This window comes from Trichoplusia ni, chromosome 1 (genome assembly GCF_003590095.1).
Source record: "Trichoplusia ni isolate ovarian cell line Hi5 chromosome 1, tn1, whole genome shotgun sequence".
NCBI classification, from domain to species: Eukaryota; Metazoa; Arthropoda; class Insecta; order Lepidoptera; family Noctuidae; genus Trichoplusia; species Trichoplusia ni.
Window position 1 is genome coordinate 3561014 of NC_039478.1, and position 24247 is coordinate 3585260.

General features: G+C 37.5%; 4 protein-coding genes across 4 annotated transcripts; all 4 read left to right on the top strand.

The window, feature by feature from the left end:
• The first annotated feature begins 2071 nt into the window (after nt 1-2071).
• On the top strand, nt 2072-3265 carry LOC113500170. Its single transcript, XM_026880879.1, has 2 exons — nt 2072-2105; nt 2418-3265. Exons 1-2 carry the CDS (start codon nt 2072-2074, stop codon nt 3263-3265), a joined length of 882 nt encoding a protein of 293 aa, XP_026736680.1.
• On the top strand, nt 3134-4702 carry LOC113500180. The gene is made up of 2 exons (XM_026880892.1): nt 3134-4247; nt 4431-4702. Exons 1-2 carry the CDS (start codon nt 4016-4018, stop codon nt 4700-4702), a joined length of 504 nt encoding a protein of 167 aa, XP_026736693.1. The 5' UTR covers nt 3134-4015.
• An 8741-nt stretch (nt 4703-13443) lies between these two features.
• Nucleotides 13444-15457, top strand: LOC113500188. Its single transcript, XM_026880902.1, has 2 exons — nt 13444-14288; nt 14592-15457. Exons 1-2 carry the CDS (start codon nt 14255-14257, stop codon nt 15455-15457), a joined length of 900 nt encoding a protein of 299 aa, XP_026736703.1. The 5' UTR covers nt 13444-14254.
• LOC113494179 (proline-rich receptor-like protein kinase PERK9) lies at nt 15301-18205 on the top strand. Its single transcript, XM_026872427.1, has 3 exons — nt 15301-16452; nt 16637-16839; nt 17559-18205. The coding sequence occupies exons 1-3, from the start codon at nt 16236-16238 to the stop codon at nt 18180-18182; spliced, it is 1044 nt and encodes a 347-aa protein (XP_026728228.1). The 5' UTR covers nt 15301-16235; the 3' UTR covers nt 18183-18205.
• The last annotated feature ends 6042 nt before the right edge of the window (nt 18206-24247 follow it).

The following is a 24247-nucleotide window of genomic DNA, read 5'->3' on the forward strand; positions in this document are numbered from 1 at the left end:
TAACAATTAAACGTTATGGATGCTAAAGTTATATTAGAAGCTATGGGTGTGATAAAAGCGTCTGTCTTTATCAGAATATTTTGCTCTATTATCTTCCGCTTTTGCAGAGAGAGAGATAAATAAGAAATAAGTTTCACGAAGGAAATAGACCTTAATCTAGTTGATAATACTTAACAATCAAAGTCCGCTTTCATTGGCATCGCATGCAAAATGCAAAAATGCGTCTTCTTTTTATCACAATATTTTTCTCTTTTATGTTATTTCATTCATCCAGTCTTATTTATTCAAGCTTTAATTTGTGCTTGTAATTTTATATGTATCTGTCAATTACAGTTATGTAATATTTTACTTTTTGAACCCTTTGGCACTTGGAAAATACTTGAACCGATGTTGCGATCAAGGCATTCTCGCATCGATAATCTATTAGAGAAAAAGAATATTTGAGGAATTCAGAGAAACAAATTAAAATAACACATACAGCCCCGTACAAAAGCCTCTATTCATATAATTAATGAAATGGATTAAAGAAGTTACAAAACATTGCGATTTAAACTGGACTAGTAGAGTTCAGTTTAAATCTAAACTCTTACTTTGAGATGTGAAATGGAGACGCGCAGACATCAAGAGCTTTGTCAAGTTACGCTAAATTTATTCTGAGTAAATAGGATTATATGTGAGACAGAAGAGTATTCTCTTTCCTCCAGACCTGTATCACTCTATTTTTCTGAACGGAGAGCCTAAGCTATGTTACGTCACATCAGAATAGCAAACAAATACTTATGGATTAAAATTTATTGGAATAATCTTATCATTACAAAAGATAAATAAAGACTTAATTGCTTTCAAATCTTTCTAGTGTAACAAAAAGGAAGGCATCAAGCATATCTCCCGAAGCCGGACGAAAATAATACCAAGCATGTAATATCTTTAACCTCTATTCTTTTTACGCAGTTTTGTGCTTAGCGAATTTGTTAATTTTATTGTCCATGCGAATTTAATTTTGTGTGTATACTATGCTGCGCTTGCAAAAGTTTAATTAATTTCTGCCATGCTTTATCATTTTAACCTGAAACAATATTTTTTTTACACAAATTAGGCTACGTTTTGAGTAGTCTGATGCAACCACCATTGATGGCTCCCTCAGAGCTCTCGCTGTGAAGAAGATATAGTGCAACTTACTTCGCCGCAGAAATCAAAGTATTCACTTCTATATATTTTCTAAGATTTGTTAAAATATTCAGAATTTCAATAATAAAAATGAGTACAAAAAGAAAAAAAAATGATGAACAAAAAAATGACTTATCTGCTTCACTAAACATTGTATTGTCTACCATCTAAATGAAGTTATTAAAAGAAATGGTAACAATTGTCTCAATAGAGTTAAGTTTTACGTTTAAATAATTGTCTCTCGAGTGTTGATAATGCGATTATAGATTGGATGAAAACATTTTTTGTAATAAATCGTAACCTCTAGAAAGAACTTATTTTTTTTTTACCTTAATTAATAAAGAAACAAATTTCAAGCCTAACAAACAATTAAAGAAATGCAGGTCCACTTTTAAGTAGTATCAAATAAATTCTTTGTTATTGAAATGAAACTTCTTTCTTATTTTTAAGTCTTAAAAGACTGGGCTACCGGTCTAACGGTTAGTGCATCCGATTCCCACCCCAAAAAAATGTATGCATGTTATAATTCATTGAAAAGAGAAGTATACATGTATTTAAAATTGGAAATGTGATCATCCGTCGTTGTCTCGAATATAAATCTCAAGCGTTGCCTGGTTAAAGACAAAACGCCGTTTCGTTCTATTCTTGATTTCAATATAAACACCGACTTAGATTCCACACCTAACACACCGCTCACGTCGAATATTAAGAATACATCGAACCACGGTAGATATCTATATCTGAGAATGATAAAACAATACAACTTGCGAAATCATAAAATTTAACGACGGCATTAAGCGAATTATTTTGTGTTAAAATTGGGTTAATAATCAAAGGATATTCCAAGGCTCTAGGAGAAGCAGAAATACTACAGCCTGTATAGCCCATCGGGGTTGCGTGACCGATGTCACGTTACATCGAGACATTTAATGAATTAGGTATTGCTGTAATTCCTTACATATTTTGTAGAATAACATTATCATCCCAGCTAAGGATTTCACCCTATCACGAAGTCGTTCAAATAATTTGATCTTTTTATGGATATATTTTTATGGATATTTAGAAATCTAAATTCAGCTCTCAGAATGCCACTGGTTCTATGGATATTAGGATTCGTCAAATTCGATTTCCACAGATGTAAAACCAGATAAACGTTCATAGAGGAAATTACGCTTCACATCACACCCATTCGAACTAATTATAATTTTGGATTTGCAACGCCGATACTCATTTCTATTTTTCTTGTTTAGATGCATCATCTTGGCATAAGCCCCCATCTGAAGACTCTCAGAAGAGACCTTTAGACCTATCTAATACTAGTCTGCGAGTAGGTCCGATCCCGTTAGAATATTGGGAAGCTGGAGATTATTCCCGTTTTATACAACTCAGTGCTCAATCAGCACACAACTCTGCTCAAGAGCGGCGATCCAGACCTGCATATAATGTCTTGCCTGTGTTCACACAAGCTCAGTTAACTGACGCAATACCACAGTTGCTAGCCCCAGCACTTCTCAGCACGCGACCTCCTCCACTTGTTCCTCGTGCCGTGACCGGGAGGCGGACATCGTATGCTCCGAAAGCGGTTTCCGCATTTCACCCACCGGCAAAGACGAGAGATCACGCCAAGGGAGCGCCCAGTAACGGTCGTCCAATACTTGCACGCCCGATGCCAGCTGTGACTCATACGGTGACTCCAAGTCAAACACCAACTAACGCCAAACGAAAACAATCGAGTCGGGCACATAATGATACTAAAGTAGTTTGCGCGAATCGAACAAACGATGCTGTCAACCCTGCGATCCATAACCAAATAGCTGATGTTGCAGCCGTCACAGACGATGCTGCAGCCCCCGATGACGCTGATCAGAACAACGATGACGAAAAGATCGCTGCTCGAGTACAAGCCGTATTACAGGCACAAGCCGACGCCAAAGCAGTCGCTCAAGCCAAGGCTATAGTTGCTGCTCAAACACAAAGGCAGCTAGCTCGCGCTCAGGCTCTGGCGCATATAACTGAGCTTCAAGGGGTGGCGGGTGGCGCCTTCTTAACATCGGTGCCACCACCAAACTACCCATTATATCACGATGGTAAGCAATAACACATCTTTACTTATTACTTACTACTATTTTACTATGCTTAGAACAGTTCACTGTAAGTGTAATATACCCATTCACATGGAAAGCACCGGGCCGAGCACATATCAACAAGTGCAGCTCGTGTCAGGTACACCGCGCCCCGCGGAGAGCCCTCCTTTCACTACGCGTGTATAAACATGTGGCCGTTTTGTTCATTTTTGATGCAATACAATCACTAAAACTTCTTTGAAGTCTTAGTACTGACCGCTCATTTGTAAGAGAGTGATTCCATTCAGGCTGGAGACATTCATACAACGACACCAAATGTTATCTGAAATGAAAATCCCTTAACATAGTTCGGTTGACGATGCCTTGAATATTTACTTATCTACTAGGAAATATATTTTATTACTAAATCACCTATAAACATTAATTATTCTATTAACAATATCCTGTTGTTCTCAGGCGACAATTATTATCATCAGCAACGGCCGATCCTCGGCTACAATCCATTTCTAAATGGGCCGCCATTCTTTTATGGCTTGAACCAGTACAATGCACCTCCAAGCTATCATATAACAGCACCTTACGAAGTGGCCCCGGACCATACACGAGTCTATCAGTTGACAAATGACTATACCAGTGGGTATAACGAAGAATATCAGCTCCCGCCTCGCAATGGTAATCCTCGATCTAGTCACAACAATTATCACAACCAAATTTTACCGCCGATTTATGCGGACGCGGGTTATGGGGGAATCCCTAACAATTCCATGATCTCACATGTATACGGGACTGATTTCCAAGAGGTGAACGAAACTGACTTTAGTCGGCGCGGTCTGCTCCACCTGCCCTCACAAAACTCCTTCGGCGTCGACGATCAGCTGCCCAGTATGACCGCCTGGTCGCTGGGGTATAATGCGGATGAAGTCCAGCCTGCTCCTTATGTGGAAAATCATAGTACCCTTCCACAGCAGGAATTAACAGACAGAGTATGGAGCGACGGTACGTTTTAAAAATATTGTTTTATTTTGTGCCTAACCAACATGGTTTTACGATAGGAGATAATTAATTATTGCTCTTACATTATAGCAGTCGTTTTGCTTTACAATTGTGTCACTTTATCTTTCATGCTATTGTCAAATAATGATTGTTGGACAAATTTTGTAATACCGTATAATTTTGTAGCTGGAAACCATGCCCGTCTACCGGAGATACCACCCGTAGAAAATACGATGCCATACAACGTGCCGCTTCTTGATTTTACAAGTTCTGTTCCACCCCCAATACACATGCCACCTCAGTCGTCTCACGTCTGGGTACCACAAGCACCACCCCCAGTGGCACCAATGCCAACTACAACTCAGCAACTACCAGCCTGTCGTCCGCGGGTAAGGAACTTCTTTTTTAGTTTGAAATATGATTTGGACCAGCCTAGAATAAGGTCACTAAACATTTAGTTCCTCCCCTTAAAAATAATTAATTAATGAAAGAGAGAGCAATCCCGTCGTGTAGTCAAGAAAAAACCTTGGTTGAACAATTTGTTATCATTGCCCAGGTATGATTTTGAAAACCCTTGATGGCATAGACTTTGTATAGACGTATGTATCTACATTTATTTGTATTGACCTAAATTGTTTTTCCTTATGGTGTACAATAAAAAGTATTCTATCTATCTATTCTATCTACATTCAAATCTTACATCGCAAAAATAGAAAATAATATACAAATTAAATAAGATTTCTGAAGCTACTTCTACTTGGAAAAAAAAAAACAATGCGTATGGAGATCGAACATGAAAAAGCGAGTACCATATACATTAAACAGTTAACCAGCGACATCAGAGATGGAAACGATTAAAATAAGTTTAGAAACAAAAAACATTTATCCAACTCATTCCCTTAATATTTAATATTTATGCTATACCTATACTTATACTATGCCTATTTACATATCCATTATACATACTCACCAATGTTTAATGAAATCCAACAGACAAACTATGTAGATAGTTTTGTTTTACACCTTAATGTTTTAGCATGTACCTATTACTTAGCAAAATAATTATTAATTATTTTAATTTATTCCACAGGCAGCTGATGTGGATTCGCCATTTCTGAATCTCCGTAACGACAACGTGGTGTTGTCAAACGCAAATGAAACCAACGGACAAATTACAGATTCGGTGCAACTTCCCCCGGGAAATGTATACATGGATGATACGAGAACTCGGCCTATTCGTGTAAAAGCTCCGATTAACTTCGCGCCGCCTCCTCCCGCATCGGCTCCAGAAACAAGAAATAGCGACCGACCTCCATACTACAGCGAAGTTATTAAGGGCATTCCTACAAGATGCAGGGTCACTAATAACCCAGGCTCGTCAGGAACTAGACCTAGATTTTATTCACCTTTCCCTCCCACAGCCCATGTGACAAGTCGCTCGGGGACGCTAAATAACGGCAACAATACGACACCAGGACTTCCGCCGCGCGCCAACAACCCCGTGACACCGGTGACCAGGGATGCGATCCCAGAAGCGTCAGCTGATTGTCGCAATGATCCTTGGCCGAACCGATACAGGGACCCTCGAGGGATCCCCATTCCACCGGCGAAAAAGGGGCCCGCCGATGATCCGCTGGACGTTCCGTCGAATGGTCTCCATGGCGCCATCGGAGATTACAAACCGAACAACTGTGACTACCATTTTCCGAAGTAAGCCGTTTCTTTACATTTTGGTGAAACCGGCGCCAGGCATATATTTATAAATCTTATTTTGTTTCATACCTACATACTGATATCTAAAAAATCTAAAATCTATTTTCGCAACCTTACTACGTATTGTTTCTAACCCTTGAGATGCCGACAGCTGTTAGTGTGTCGGTAAGTTTGTAGAATAGTTTAATATTATGAATATCTTTAGGTGTACGAGTATGTGTATAATGTATCTATACGAAAGTCGATGACCTCTATGTTCCAATCTGATATGAGTATTTAATATTACATTTGATGGAAAACAAACGTATATCATTTTTTTATAAAAAAAAATAGGTCATCGATTTAAGGGAAAGAAGTTTATATTTTTTAATTATCTAAACGTAAAAGTGCAAATTAATTATAAAACTAAGAGTTGTATTAAATTGTGTCAATTCTTAAAAAAACGATCTCAAATCGAAAATATCTTTATGACACGATGATTGTGACAACCTTGTATCATAGATACAAAAGTGACATTGCATAAATGAAACCTACATTTAAGTCTATTTGAACTTAATGACCTTGAAACCGAGCCGGGTAACAGGCATTTTATTAACGGTTTTCTTGGTTGTTGGGATAAAAGTAAATCTTTATTAGTCATGTAACCTGCATTGACCCTGAAGCATTAGCGTAGTGTGGTGAAAACTTTTGGTATGGGGTCAACCATTTTAATGTAATCTCCTGTTCAAATCGATTCATTACGATATGATCTACTCTGTGAATGTTTAAAACTATTTTAGGTTAAGTACATCTACGCCATGTATAAGAGAAGGTGTAAATTAAAACTTATTTCAATGTGTTGTTTGTTTCTTCATTTATGAGAATTCCTTTCTCCTTCATCGTGCTCTTTCGACTATAGTGATATTATGTCATATCAGCTGAAGTCTTGCAAGTCAACGCACTTAACACTTAACTTATATTAATGAAAAAACGATTCATATCAAGCTTTCAGCTTATTTTCTGTGTTCAGGATCAAAATACTCGTCAAAACAAATAAAGCCTCACCTTGATGCTGTTGTATGTGTTGAGCTGAACTCCTATGGCTACCTTACCATTTAGTAACGAAGGACTCAAATAATTAAGAATAAGTAACATTGCCTTATTCAGAATTATCTCTGATTTTTTTTTTGAATACTTACTAAAACCACTTAAACTGTCAATTCTGTCAACTCTTCTGCAGCGCTTGCGGCCGAGTGTTTAGATCCAAACTCGGTCTATCCAGTCATATCAGGGCTCACGCTAGGAAGTGAATTGCCAAGGCTCGCTGTTATCGAAAACGATAAGGAGGACTATATATATATGACTAAAAATATCACTCATCTTAACCACTTCACATATTTTACCCACCCGGCTCTCCCAAGGATTAAATGCTGCTATACACTACAGAATTTCCTTAAAACAATGTTCAGAGTTTATAAGAGCAGGTTACCAGGAAGATATCTGTGTTATTTTATTGTGGAAAGCTACTTATGTACAGTGCAAGGCAAAATATGTTGAAATAAATAGGGTATACAAACAAACTTTAGTCTAAAACAAGTCGGAGCTTCAGGCGGGACGTGCTGCGCTATCTTCAACTCGGCTGGCTCAGTATGCGCTGGCGCACGGTAGCGAACGGCTGTATGCGATCCCCGATTAGTATGTGTCTCGTAAGTATGTTGGGCGGCTACAAGAGCCACTGCTACGGCACCCCCACAATAGTTATTTGCTGCGGAATTTCGTTAAAATTGTAAGATAATTAATTGAATTAATTAAATAAGTGTAATTTTGTTTTAATTGCATACTTCTTACGGTTAACATATTATTTAGATAAGGTTTTATACAATCGTAACAAAAACAACTTCGCAAATGAGTAGGTATAACATCTCAGTAAGTTATGATATGTAGTTATTACTCAAAATTATAACAATCGAGTTCAAAACAGAGAGCGCTGTTCTGTAAACCGCATGATAACACAAATAAAGCAGCAACAGGTTACTCAGCCGTTGGAGTGAAGCCAGACGTAACCGCTATGCCACCGCTACGCCACCGCTACGCCGCTGCTACGCCGCCGCTACGCCGCCGCTACGCCACCGCTACGCCCCCGTAGACGTATCTACCCGCCGACGATGATCTAAGCCAGTTGCCTTACCTGACTTAGAAATAAGCGCTAGTGATTTGCAGTCTAACCGAATAAAATGCTTAAGACGAGCCTCCCTCGACTCAATAAAATTATATTTCTATTAATATTTGCTTGTTTCATTGCCACGATTGCGAAAAGTAAAAAAAGTCTTTGTAAGGAGAAGTCAGAATATTCATTCTACTGATTTGACTACACGGATGGCCGAAAGGATGAGGTCACTACGCCAAACCCATAGCATTTGTGTGTTTCGCGAGTTCTTGTCCTGAGTCTGCGTGTGAGTTGAATGTTTAATAAATAATAATAATAATAAATGAGCGTTTAATAAAAAAACAATACTTTTATATTTCTTACTGTATGTCGAAGATAGTCATGAGAATAAATAGCTAAATCTTAATTAAAACCTCATTTGCGATAAATAGTCCGCAACCTCATTTATGAAACCTACATATATAGTTAATATACGCGTCAATACTGGCAGGTTAGAAAATAGAATTGCGGGGTAATCAAATTTAGAATAGTGGATTATAAGTTTTTAAGATGTCAAGAGAGTAAATGATTATTACTTCATGTTGAAGGGAGTAATTATTGAAACGTATGTAGTAGTTGTGATGTTAATATTGTGAATACAGATTGTGTAAAGCTACTAGATAATGTGTAATGATTGGAGAGCGCAAGGCTGGGGAGCTTGTTGCGCCGTTTGTTCTCTCCAACGCGCTTAGAAAGCGGTGATGGGCGGGCGTTGTTGGGAATAGGCAAGGAATAAACAATAATGAGATAATGAGGCTTGATTATGACTGTGTTCCATTGAATACTCTAATATTCCTGTCCTGATGTCGGTTATCCTGACACCCAGGCCGCGGTCATATATAAATACCACATTTCTTTGGTTGGGAAGGTGTCAGACAAAAAAGGCGTTGGACCTGTATTTAAACGTAAGTATCGCGTCTCAGACATGGGTTTTAAAGAAGGTATTTAAACTTAAGAAAAAGCATAAATTTAACTCGAATTTACAGTTAGTGTTCGGAGACCATCAACAAAATATATCTTACAAAATTACGGGTAGGTATGTGCTACGCCGCTACAAAGTTACGCGGCTACGCAATATCTGGTTACTACGGTGAATACATGGCGCTACGGTGTATTTCGAGTCTCACATTAAAATTTCAGGATACACATTGGAGTTAAAGGCATGGTTCGTTCTGAGGATGTAACCGATTTTAGCCATTGAAATCCTAAATACACTATTTACATTTAAAAAATTACTAAAATGTCATATTCTAAAGGAATTTTAATAATATAATTAAATCAAATAATAATGATATTACAAAAAACCTTTATTTTTTTCAATGTCAAATAAGTATTTATTACAAAAATTTAATTAACGATACGTACTATCGTACGTAATAGATATAAATAAATATATACACCTAGTACATCAATATTAAAATTAAAAAACAAACATAATAATCTAATATAATTATATATATTTAACATATTTTATAAATATATATAAATAATGCTTAATTAAATATTTAAAATACATACATGTCGGAGATGAGCATGAGAATAAATAACAAAATCATAATTAAAACCTCATTGGTGATAAATAGTTCGCAACCTCATTCATAAAACCTATATAGTTACTGTTCGCGCCAATACTGGCTGGTTGTAAAATAGAAGCGCGGGTATATTTGAATTTAGAATAGTGGATTATAAGTTGGAAGATGGTCGTGTTACTAAGTGATTATTGCGTAATATTAAAGTTAGTAATTTTTGAGACGTAATTAGTTATTGTGTTGTTAATATTGTGAATATAGATTGTGTAAAGTAACTTAATAATGTGTAATGATTGGACAGCGCAAGGCTGGGGAGTTTGTTGCGCCGTTTGTTCTCTCCAGCGCGCTTAGCAAGTGGTGATGGGCGGGCGTTGTTGGGAATATGTCCAGATTAAACGATAATGAGATAATGAGGCGTGAATGTGTGTTTTATTGAATACCCTATCCCGATGTCGGCTATCCTGACACCCAAAAGAGAGCCACGCCGACATACATATATCTAAACTAGCTGTTGCCGGCGACTTCGTCCCCGTGGGTAGAAGATTATAAGTTATGATTTAGGTGTACCTGCCCGGTTTTTTCACATTTTCCATTGTATCTTAGCTCCTATTAGTCGCAGCATGATGGTTTATAGCTTAAAGCCTTCCTCGATGAATATTCAACACAAAAAGAATTTTTCAATTTGGACCAGTAGTTCTTGAGATAAGCGCGTTCAAACAAACAAACAAACAAGCAAACTCTTCAGCTTTATAGTTTGGTATAGATGTTATTTTTTGAATACAAAATAAAATGTATTCAATATTATGTAATACATGTACGAATCAGTAAATCGTTGGAAAATGTCTTGCCCGGGCACTTATCTTCCCGAACAAATTTCTTCTCAAAGACAGTCAGACAAGCATTGCAGTTTGATACAGTATAAATTAACTGATACGTCAATGCATACTGCAGAGGGTGCTTGGCTGTGGAAGAATGGAAATCGCGTCTCTGGTTAAAGGCAGTACTTAAGCCAAATACGGTGAAAGAGTTGATTGCATTGGTCATCATTGCCTGTCCTGCAGCAGTACCGCTTGGCCGCATCATGCGAATATTAATGACATCGCTCTTGCTCCTGTCACTGCTGGTACCTTCTTTTTTAAAACGCAACTATGGTAAGAAACCTGACGGAATGTCATTGCTGCCTTGACAATGGGGCGGCCTTTGGGACACCCTCGTGCCATCACATGTCTTAAGTTTAGCACTCTCGTCAGGCGCTAGCTGCTGGAGCCGAGGAAACATAATAACCTCATTGGTATTTATTTTTGAGCCTTATAAGGATGAAACGCACGGGATATGGGGGGAAGCTTTTTATAAAGAACTCGCAAAGCGTTTAGTTGATTCTAACCGTGATCTGTTTGTTTTTTGCTCAAAGAATAAGCTTTGCTACTCAACGCGGTAATGCTACTAGCCTCTGTGTACATTTCCGACTTTGGCATAAAGAATGGAATTGTAATGAAGAATGTTTTTTGATGCTCTGCGAATTAAGTCATACTGTTCAATTTGTATTAAAATTTAGATTAAAAAAAGTAAGTAATAATTAGATTGATTATAAAACTTACAAATAAAATGAATCTGGGGTTATATGCAACACATACAGAGCCCACCCACACAAACGCACTGGGGGTGGTATTACGCCCCTAGCGGGGAGTTTTGCGCATGCGTGCCATTTTACCCGCGCTTTGCCCTCCGTCCCGAGCCCAGTCTCTCAGGATAAGGCTTTGAGAAGAGCCGTTGACCGTCGCGGTTCCGAGTAGTCCGATAATTTTGCTGTGTTAAGAAAAATCTGTGAAAGTGGTTTCTGTGATTTTAGCAGCCACGCTGACCCAACAATGGAGCCCAAAAAACGTAAGAGCTGACTTTTTTTGGTGAAATAACAGATCAAGTTTTCGTTAAGTCATAAAAAAACATATTTTTCTTGTTTTCTCTCTCTTGAAGAGCTCATTGAATATTTTCTTTTTTGTCACAATTTTTTTTTACTTATTTTTATGTTAAAATTAATACGATCGTTAATGAGAGCGAAAACTTAATTACTAGTTAAAAAAATTAAAACAAAAAAACGTTCATATTTATGCAGATAAGCACCGTGTTCCTTAGGAAACGACCGAGAAAAATAACCATTATCTAGAATAAAATTATCAGGTGCAGTGGCAATTTTGCCTGGAGCGAGGTGCCGACGGGGAAAGTTTTACCATAATTACTAAGTTTTCAGACATTGTCCATAAATCTACGAGGACTATTTGGATAATTTGTTTTGCTTTAATACAATACCATTTCAAATAAAATAAGTGTTCATCGTCTTTGGACTCTCCATATTTATTTTGGTTTCATGGGTTCGACGCAGACGGCAGCGGGCGATGTTTAAAATTTTGTTACAACTCTCATTATCACTTACCATAGTTCTTTATTATTTGCAAGTGCTCGCGTAAATTGGCTGTGATCCATGCGATGGCTAATTATTACATATCCGGAAAAAGGGCAAGTGGCGGCGGAGCTAGATTAGAAAAGGAACTTCAGAATTATCAGTTGAATAACAATATTAGCCGTTTCGAATGAATAGTTCTTTCTTGGACAAGAGTTAGACATTATCAGTACTATAACTCCTGTTAACAGTGATCTGCAGTTTTAACAACTGATAACCATAGATACACTAAAGTCTTGGAAACCTCAATCAATTTCATAAGCAATGGTAAAAAGGAAAAAGAGGGCTTTTCCACTTCCCGCCTTTTTATAGGCAAAACAAGCTGTGACCAAAGTGTTGGCAACTGAGTGAAGCGCAGTTATCACTAAGAATTTGTAATCAAACGTAAATGAGTCTTAAAATTATATTGGAAGTACTTATCGGTGTGGTATGTTTTACCTTAATTTATCACTTATGCAGTTTGACGTGATTTCTATGATAACGATGTTCCCATCAGGATATCACGCTCTTTCGTAACCGGGAATAGGTATCGAAATGAAAATAGGTCTTAATCAAGTTGATACTTTGATTGACCAATTCAGACGATCGAAAACCCTTTTTAAACATGGCATGATTGCAACAGCGTCTGCATTCGATGTAGTGATCGGTTTTGCGGCTTGTATAATATCTGAGACACCCGTTTATCTGGGATTTTGACAGGAGTTAGTTGGTAGCCTAGCGCTGGATCAGGGGGCAGTTCCGAAAGTATGGCGACCGCAGTTGGGGTCCTACCAATAAAGGGCTTTTAACAGCCTGTTATTATCAAACATTAGGAATCTTTGGTGGTTCCTCCAAAAAACTATTGTGCTTGCTTATTTGATTTCAATTTCTTTCATTTTGTTTCATTCATTTCATTACTGAAGCACGAATAAATTTGATTTCAAGCGAAGTTTAGGTGTAAAAAAGCTATCAGATGGTGGCTATCAGATGTGGATATCAGATGACCAGGTGAAGAGCTTAATATTCTAACGCACATTATAAATTCTAGTTAAAAACGGTTGGACTGAGCAAGTGCTGGTCTTAAATAATTAAACCGATGTTTCAAATTACTTATAAAAGAAAAACAAAGCCGCGCACGCAAGCCTCCGTACAATGTCATTAATGAACTGGATAAGAAATAAAAGATGGAAAACATCTTGAATTTGAATTCAACTATGATCTCACTTTGAGATGTGCAATGATCTATTTCGAGTTGCGCTAAATTATAATATTTTGGACTTAATACGTTAAATATGTGAGACAAAACTGCAATAACCTTCGCGAGAACCTATTTTTTTAACCTGAGCGTGTAGACGAGTTACATTTCTAAAAACTGACAAAAAAATGCCTGTCTCCTTTTAACGCTTTATGTTTTAAAACAGTTCTAGGAAACGTAGGTTCTTATCCTAGGTGCGAATTTTATTCTGTTTAATGCTATGCTGCGCTCGCAAAAGATTAATACTTTTTGCCAAGCATTATCATTTAAACTTAAAATAATATTTGCACACAAATAAGAATTATCACGTTTTCAGAAGTCCGATACAGCCGCCATTGACGGCTCGATGAAATCCCATTCTTAGGAAAAGAACAAGCGCAACTTCAATGTAGATATTTAAACATTATTTCACTATTTTGCCTTTAAATTGAACCTTTTGCCAAGTAAATGAAGTTAAATGACAAAAACTGTCACTAAATCAGTGTTGTTCTAAATAAATTTTTGTTGATTGACTTTTGATAGCCAGTGTTGTATTTGGTGCCAACCTATTTAGTGATAAATCGTTATAACTAAAAAGTTGTCACCACTCAAAATTCAAATTACATATGATCCAACCCGAAAGCAATGAGACAAATACTTGTTCATTTCAAAGTAATTTTACGGTGTTATTACATTTTAACAAATAACATACTGTTCCGTGTCCACAAATGTTATGTGACCGCGTCCATGAACATATTAAAACATTGCCATTTGCGAAATGCATACAATTTAACGACGGCTTGATGCGAATTATTATGTGTTAAAAATAGGTTAATAATCAAAGGATATTCCAAGGCTCTAGGAGAAGCAGAAATACTTCAGCCTGTATAGCCCATCGGGGTTGCGTGACCGATGTCACGTTACATCGAGACATTTAATGAATTAGGTATTGCTGTAATTCCTTACATATTTTGTAGAATAACATTATCATCCCAGCTAAGGATTTCACCCTATCACGAAGTCATTCAAATAATTTGATCTTTTTATGGATATATTATTTAGAAATCTAAATTCAGCTCTCAGAATGCCACTGATTCTATGGATATTAGGATTCGTCAAATTAGATTTCCACAGATGTAAAACCAGATAAACGTTCATAGAGGAAATTACGCTTCACATCACACCCATTCGAACTAATTATAATTTTGGATTTACAACGCCGATACTCATTTCTATTTTTCTTGTTTAGATGCATCATCTTGGCATAAGCCCCCATCTGAAGACTCTCAGAAGAGACCTTTAGACTTATCTAATACTAGTCTGCGAGTAGGTCCGATCCCGTTAGAATATTGGCAAGCTGGAGATTATTCCCGTCATATACAACTCAGTGCTCAATCAGCACACAACTCTGCTCAGGAGCGGCGATCTAGACCTGCATATAATGTCTTGCCTGTGTTCAGACAAGCTCAGTTAACTGACGCAATACCACAGTTGCTAGCCCCAGCACTTCTAAGCACGCGACCTCCTCCACTTGTTCCTCGTGCCGTGACCGGGAGGCGGACATCGAATGCTCTGAAAGTGGTTTCCGCATTTCACCCACCGACAAAGACGAGAGATCATGCCAAGGGAGCGCCCAAAAACGGTCGCCCAGTACTTGCACGCCCGATGCCAGCTGTGACCCATACGGTGACTCCAAGTCAAATACCAACTAACGCCAAACGAAAACAATCGAGTCAGGCACATAATGATACTAAAGTAGTTTGCGCGAATCGAACAAACGATGCTGTCAACCCTGCGATCCATAACCAAATAGCTGATGTTGCAGCCGTCACAGACGATGCTGGAGCCATCGATGACGCTGATCAGAACAACGATGACGAACAGATCGCTGCTCGAGTACAAGCCGTATTACAGGCACAGGCCGTATTACAAGCACAAGCCGACGCCAAAGTAGTCGCTCAAGCCAAGGCTATAGTTGCTGCCCAAATGCAAAGGCAGATGGCTCGAACTCAGCTTCTGGCGCGTATGGCCGAGCTTCAAGGGATGGCGGGTGGCGCCTTCTTAACATCGGTGCCACCACCAAACTACCCATTATATCACGATGGTAAGCAATAACACATCTTTACTTATTACTTACTACTATTTTACTATGCTTAGAACAGTTCACTGTAAGTGTAATATACCCATTCACATGGAAAGCACCGGGCCGAGCACATATCAACAAGTGCAGCTCGTGTCAGGTACACCGCGCTCCGCGGAGAGCCCTCCTTTCACTACGCGTGTATAAACATGTGGCCGTTTTGTTCATTTTTGATGCAATACAATCACTGAAACTTCTTCGAAGTCTTAGTACTGACCGCTCTTTTGTAAGAGAGTGATTCCATTCAGACTGGAGACATTCATACAACGACAACAATGTTATCATTATACCAATATATGTTATCTGAAATGAAAATCTCTTAACATAGTTCGGTTGACGATGCCTTGAATATTTACTTATCTACTAGGAAATATATTTTATTACTAAATCATCCAGTGGTTATACACATTATTTCTATTAATATTAAGTATTTTGTTGTTCTCAGGAAGAAATTATTATCATCACCTACGGCCGATCCTCGGCTACAATCCATTTCTAAATGGGCCGCCCTTCTTTTATGGCTTGAACCAGTACAATGCACCTCCAAGCTATCATATAACAGCACCTTACGAAGTGGCCCCGGACCACAGACGAGTCTATCAGTTGACAAATGACTATACCAGTGGGTATAACGAAGAATATCAGCTCCCGCCTCGCAATTGTAATCCTCGATCTAGTCACAACAATTCTCACAACCAAGTTTTACCGCCGATTTATGCGGACGCGGGTTACGGGGGAATCCCTAACAATTCCATGATCTCACATGTATATGGGACTGATTTCCAAGAAGTTAACGAAACTGACTTTAGTCGGCGCGGTCTGCTCCACCTGCCCTCACAAAACTCACGCGGCGTCAACAACCAGCCACCCACGCTAGGGTATATTGCGGATGAAATCCAGCCGTCACCCTATGTGGAAAATCATAGTACCCTTCCACAGCAGGAATTAACGGAAAGAGTATGGAGCGACGGTACGTTTTAAAAATATTGTTTTGTTTTGTGCCTAAAATCATTGCTCTAACCTTACAGCAGTCGTTTTGCTTTACAATTGTGTCACTTTATCCCAAAAAGTTTATGGAACTAACCAATTATCATTCATACTATTGTCAAACAATGATTGTTGGACAAATTTTGTAATACGGTATAATTTTGTAGCTGGAAACCATGCCCGTCTACCGGAGATACCACCCGTAGGAAATACGATGCCATACAACGTGCCGCTTCTTGATTTTACAAGTTCTGTTCCACCCCCAATAAACATGCCACCTCAGTCGTCTCACGTCTGGGTACCACAAGCACCACCCCCAGTGGCAACAATGCCACCTACAACTCAGCAATTACCAGCCTGTCGTCCGCAGGTAAGGAACTTTTCATTTAAGGTTAAATACGATCTGGACCTAGTCTAGAGTGAAGGAAGGAACGGATGAAAGTGTAATTATGAATCAAACTTGGTTGAACAAGTTATTGTCATTAATCAAATATGAACTCGGAAAGAGGTTTCACATGTTTTCCTTATGCTACCTTTAATCACTAATTAATTTAATCACTGTCGCGAGAATTTTGTATCACTATTCGTGGTGAGGTAAACGTGCAGCCTGCCCTTTCTCTAACAATTACTAGAACTGAATTTATTTATAATTCGTTAATTGAATAAAAAGCAGTAGTCATCATCGTCATCAGTCATGAATAACCTACTGCGGGTATAGATCGGAGACTAAACCGTTTATGTTTATGCCATTCTTCTCTCTCCTGTCCTGTTTATTCGACATATTATTGTTATTTTGTATATAGAGAATATCCCCATCTCATTTTCTCCACCAGGATTTCGACATCCAAGTCTTGCCCACCATTCAGTTATTTACTCCATCTATATGTCTTTCAGAGTCCAGTCCATCTATCATCATTTAATAAGGCATAGTATTATCTATTGCCGGACCATGACAGTAATAGTCCTAACTACCTAGTCTAATAAGTCAAAAACATCATTAACAGTATTCATTCGTTGTTATTTCCACTTCTCATTGCATTTGTGTCAGTTATTGTAGAACATTCAAATAAATTTTAATTTATTCCACAGGCAGCTGATGTGGATTCGCCATTTCTGAATCTTCGTAACGACAACGTGGTGTTGTCAAACGCAAATGCCACCAACGGACAAATTACAGATTCGGTGCAACTTCCCCCGGGAAATGTATACATGGATGATACGAGAACTCGGCCTATTCGTGTAAAAGCTCCGATTAACTTCGCGCCGCCTCCTCCCGCATCGGCTCCAGAAACAAGAAATAGCGACCGACCTCCATACTACAGCGAAGTTATTAAGGGCATTCCTACAAGATGCAGGGTCACTAATAACCCAGGCTCGTCAGGAACTAGACCTAGATTTTATTCACCTTTCCCTCCCACAGCCCATGTGACAAGTCGCTCGGGGACGCTAAATAACGGCAACAATACGACACCAGGACTTCCGCCGCGCGCCAACAACCCCGTGACACCGGTGACCAGGGATGCGATCCCAGAAGCGTCAGCTGATTGTCGCAATGATCCTTGGCCGAACCGATACAGGGACCCTCGAGGGATCCCCATTCCACCGGCGAAAAAGGGGCCCGCCGATGATCCGCTGGACGTTCCGTCGAATGGTCTCCATGGCGCCATCGGAGATTACAAACCGAACAACTGTGACTACCATTTTCCGAAGTAAGCCGTTTCTTTACATTTTGGTGAAACCGGCGCCAGGTATATATTTATAAATCTTATTTTGTTTCATACCTACATACTGATATCTAAAAAATCTAAAATCTATTTTCGCAACCTTATTACGTATTGTTTCTAACCCTTGAGATGCCGACAGCTGTTAGTGTGTCGGTAAGTTTGTAGAATAGTTTAATAATATGAATATCTTTAGGTGTACGAGTATGTGTATAATGTATCTATACGAAAGTCGATGACCTCTATGTTCCAATCTGATATGAGTATTTAATATTACATTTGATGGAAAACAAACGTATATCATTTTTTTATTAAAAAAAAAATAGGTCATCGATTTAAGGGAAAGAAGTTTATATTTTTTAATTATCTGAACGTAAAAGTGCAAATTAATTATAAAACTAAGAGTTGTATTAAATTGTGTCAATTCTTAAAAAAAAACTATCTCGAATCGATAATAAGTATACATTCTGATAATGTCGACGCGACGAGGGCGATAAATTCGTATCGCAGTTTATAATCCACATAATATTGTTTAAATAAATCCTACATTTATGTCTATCTGTGTAACTTTACCACATAAAATATAATTCATTCGCAAACTAAGTGGCATCACTAATAAATCTTTCTTGTCAGTGTTTTATTGTAACAAAATTAAGTAATCTTTAATTAATTAAATAATCGGAATTAGTAAGCATTTTCATGTGTCATTATTACATATTAAATATAATATATAATTGTTATATGTATGTGTAAATAAATCATATTAAATGTGTCCATTATTTCTTCATTTATTAGGATTCCTTTCTCCATATTACACTCCATATACATACAAACATAGATATGAAAGCTTATCCGTGTAAAACTTCGTTTTTAGAAAATTTCGTTTAGGCTGAAAGGCTGATATTATAAATGTCGTATGGCCTCTTCCCCGTTTGTAAAGCATTGATCACCACGCTAGCTTTTTCCAATATTTCTGATCCATTTTCGTTTCGATTTAATATCTTACTCAGCCTTCCTTACAAGTAGCATAAGAAGCGAATAAAATTGTTGACTCGTAGTCCTAATAGTTGGACTGACCACTATTAGGACTTAACACTTCAACGAAAAATACTCTCTCCTATAACTCTTCCATAACCACACATTTTAACTCTTTGGAAGGCAATCCAAGTGCAATAAAACTTGACACAAAAGCAATAAACACAACTCGAAATACTTAAATGGAGTTCATAACACGAAGCTGCACTCCGTGAATGACCACACAAATAAAAAGCAACAGGTTTCTCAGACTTGGAGATAGATCGAGAAGGTTAGGAAGGAGCCAGAGTAACAGTATTAGTCTCTCTTTTCATTATACCGGTTAACTTCATGAGAAAAGACCTAAGTCGTTTACGGAGACACAGGTCCAACATGCAGAGGCCCTGTTGAGAATAAATATCCCCGCAAAATTAATTCTGTGTCATTAGTTTGCCGTATCTTTCATTTGGAATCTGGATTCGTATAGATATTCCTTCTTTTATCACAAAAGTAGGGGGATCTTTCAACATTTTCAACCATTCAACCTAAAGCAGTGGTAAAGGTTGATCTTGATTATATTATTTGATTGCACGGATAGCCGTGCACGACGTTCCGCGGGTTCGATCTCCACGTCGGACAAGCATTTGTGTGATCCACAAACGCTTGTTCTGAGTCCGGGCGTCTTTCTGTATGTGATTTGTATGTTTGTTAAACACCCCGCGATACAAGGATTAAATTCCTAACTGTGGAAGTTATAGTTATATTTTGTATAAAAAAAGATAAAAATTGTGCAGTTATTGTCCTTCAACAAAATACTTACTTATCACTAGTTTCGAATATTCGCTACGGTGGTCCATACTATTAGACGATGACGATGAAGTTTAGGTTATTTTGACTATATTACAAATACTAATGAATTTTGAAGAGATAAGACTTCCAAGCTTAAATAATAATAATATACTTAGACTTTCTTTCTTTAAAAGTGATAGTCACACACGCAAGTTATACAATGAGTATGTGACAAAAAAAAAATATTGAGTCAGCAGACAGATTTTCAAAAAATATTGGATAAGTAAATCATTTTTCTTTTCTCTGAAAGGTGTTACGGGAATCTAAAATCTCGTGTGACGTCGCTTACCAGTACGTTTTTACTAGCAAATGATGTTCTAGTCCCCAATAATAATACATTTAGGAGATTTTTATTCTCCTTACTTTTTAAATATGATAAAATAAGAATACGTATTCAATATGTTTTGCTACCTACAGGTGTAGGTACCTGTAGATATGAAATCATTGGTTATAAAAAGTTGAAAGCAAAAATACTTAAATATTAATCTACTGGACAAACTGTTCATGCTTACGTACATCACATAACAACAGCATTCTGGTATGGTCATGCAAAAGTTGTGCTTGATAAGGTTGGTCCGTGGCTAGGTCACCATTTGTGTCATAACGAGTTCTACCATGTTTTGGGATAATTATGGGTAGACAGCAGCTAGAAATCTAACAACTAGCCTGACTAAAGGCAGACAGGAGCTTGCTTCTTGTGTTGCGTGGACACTTAGTTGTAACCGGTTAAACTGCGAGCCGGCCCTAACATAATTAGAAAAAGGTACAACTTATAAACAGTTTATAAAGAAACAGTTAAGTTACATATTACTCAACCAACTGATCTGTTATTATATTATATAATGAATTTCATGGCATCATCTGACTTAAAACTATTTCTCATGAAAACCGAATTAACATGTCGTAGTCCGTAGTTAGGACACAACACTTCAAATAAAAATATCACTCTCTCATACTACTAAAACCCTTTCAAAAATTTTAACGCTTTTCCAAATTATCAAAGCGTATTACTTAAACTTGACACTACAGTAATAAACGGTACTCTAAAAATAAATTAAATTCATATCACAGAGCGACACAAATAAAGACGCAACAGGTTACTTAGATATGTACAGACACCGCAGTGAAGACGCCGACGTACCACAGACGATGCTGTAATCCGGGAAAAGACAGCAATAAGTCGACTCTCAGAATGAGTAATAATGATTTTGCTTCCCAATCGAACAACAAAGGCGAGAATTGCCAGGATTGATAGAACCAGGAATAATATTTCCTCGTTTTGTTGCCAAGCCAAATCGTTTATCTGGTAAGTAGTCAGGTAAGTGTATGGTTTTGTTATTACATCATTTTTATTTGTGGATGTAAAGTGCTGGTCTGTGCGAAATACGGTAATTAAAATAATTATTTTATTTTGTTTATAATTGTGGTTTACCAGTTTTGTGCTATGTATGTAGTAGGTACCTGAAATAAACTAAATGAAATTAGTTCATGTTCTTGCACTGCTGGACATAAGCCTACCCAATTGCACGCCATTGAGGTCTATTTTTGTCTGCTTGCAACCAGCATGTAATTTGGTTTTGAATTATAATGTTTTTCGGTTATTACAGTTGGAATAATTTAAGAGTCAATTATTATCATCACTCAAACTTGAGTTTTTTGGTTATTACTCGCAGTCATCAACGAAATACTAACTGCTACGTCGCTACAAAGCTACGCGGCTACGTAACATCTTGTAACTACGGTGAATACGTAGCGCTACGATGTATTTTAAACACTCTCACGACAGGAGATATTATTACAAGGTTAAGGTTACAATACCATGGTAGAAGCCGAGGGCTACAGCCTGAAAAATTAATAAGTGACATCAGCATCATAAGTAGCAACAGCCAGTATAGACCGACAGCTTTTACACGTAATTTTGTTGTATTTAAAATGATAAGGATTAATATTTCCAAGTTAGCGCTAAATTTTCTGTACACCTACAGGTATAATAAACAAGGGTCGAGGCAGCGTTTTCGTAAAAAGCTCAGAAACAAAGTTTTTTTCAAGAAAAGATCGTTACTTATACGATTACGATATACTCGTACGATTTCATTAATTTTGAACGAGATAAAAAGTAGCCTATGTGTTAATCCGGGGTAGCACTTGCATACATACCAAATATTAATCAAATCGACCGTTTCTGAGTGATACATCCGTACGTCCTCACAAACTTTCACATTTATAATGTTTATTAGGATTTGTTGCTTTTGAGAAGTGACTTTACGATTTTGGGAGGGTAGTCACGTTTAGAATTGTTCTTGTTCTTAAAGGTTAGTTAAAACGAAGGTTTTATCTACTTTCTTTTACTTTTCCCTTCTCTATAAGACATAGTATCCTATTATAAGGTGAAAATGAATGAATGACTTCAAAAGCCGAGAAATTGCCATTGCCTGGATGTTATTAATTAGGGGAAATAAAAGTCAATTTAATGTCATAGTATCCTTTATTTCATTGATGTATCAATATCTACGTCGCCAAGAAATCTCTCATTTCAAAATCTTCTATTTTTATTTAATATTGTATACTTTTCGTAAAAGTAGAACGCGGAGCGACACAACCTCCCCGTGCAAAGCCTAGTGGCGAACTGACTGGTTCAAGGTCCTGACCTAAAGTCAAATCTAGTTATTCGCTCTTTTAGTTTCTATCTCGCTCTTGCGTTTCTTCTTCAAAATTTGTTAACTTTGTTTCGGAGAGCGAGTCACAGAGCTTTAGCGTTTTCTTTAAATTTTATTTAGTAACGGTAGTCAGCTACAGCAAAATTGTTAGGTCGTGTGTATCTAAAAGTACTGTAAACATTTGAAAAAGAAAAACACCAGTATTTAAAAATTCTTCTTAATATTACATAATGATCTATTAATATTCGTTTAAATAAGTTCATAGAAATCATTATTTTGGACGGAGGGAGGTGGGATGATAGCGAGTCTCACCGAACTCTTTATCTGTCAAGTTTTGGAAAAAACACAGTAAACTCACTGTCATAGTATACTTTCTCCGACCTGCAATAAGCGACAACGACGTGGGCGAGGCCACGGACAGAGTTATAACACAAATAAATGAAAGTACCCATAAGTTACTGCACACATTCCTATTGTATATTTGTGACATGTTTATAAATAATTTTGTAAAGACCACCTTTTATTGTCAGTCAACCATTTGCAAGATTGATCAAATCGTAACAGTATCGGGAATTTGTACACATAGCATCCGTAATATTTTAATATAAAATGAAATATTATGGAAATTTATTGGAATTCCATGCATCGTTAGCTGCATACTCCTGGATCTGAAACCCACAGAAATTCGCTAATGACTTAAAATGAAACATGATAAATCAGAGCTCAATTATATTGTAAATACTGCTTCGCTACCTGGATATAAAATTACTGCAAGAGACCATACTCAATATTTTAAAATAATATCAGACTTGCATCGGCAAAGAAACAATATGTTGGGGGGAAAAAATGCGATATACTCCATGGCTTTCTGGAGAAAGATTTTCTTTGCAAACAGAATTGGAATTTGAGTAAAACATTAATTAGTCTGTTTTATAAACTAAGTATTTTTTCATACTCTTATTTTACAATATTTACACAAGATACACGGGTTTGTTGGACTAATATAATTATTCTGACGGTAGTGGAGACGAGATAGACGGCAATATGGGTGAGTTTCCGATACAAGATCAATGGCGCTTGCGTGCATCCTCTAAATAAATTATGTCAGTTAGAGTGTAACACGATAAAAGGAACACAGCCATAAACCAAGGTAAAGTGACTTTGATGTGGTAATGTACTTTATAACGTGATTGCACAGGTACAAAAGAGGTTAGCCTTGGGCGACCTTGAAATCTTGAAATTTAATTTTCAGTAGCAACATGCGGGTTCGATCCTTCCGTATCATGAGAAACTTTTTGGATCACAGTTATTTTGTAGTCGCGAAAGAATGAGCGTGCGCTTTAATATATTTGTATGTTTTTAACCTCTTCACGCCCAAACGGGAGAACCAACTTTGATAATATCTTGGCACGGGCACTTATTAAAGAAGATCAGTTTTTGCTACTATAGCTATCATCCAAGAGGGAAAAAGCTGCGAGCAACAGCTTGTTTCACATATAGTTCCTTTCCCCCAACGCATTTTGGGTTCAGGAGTTAA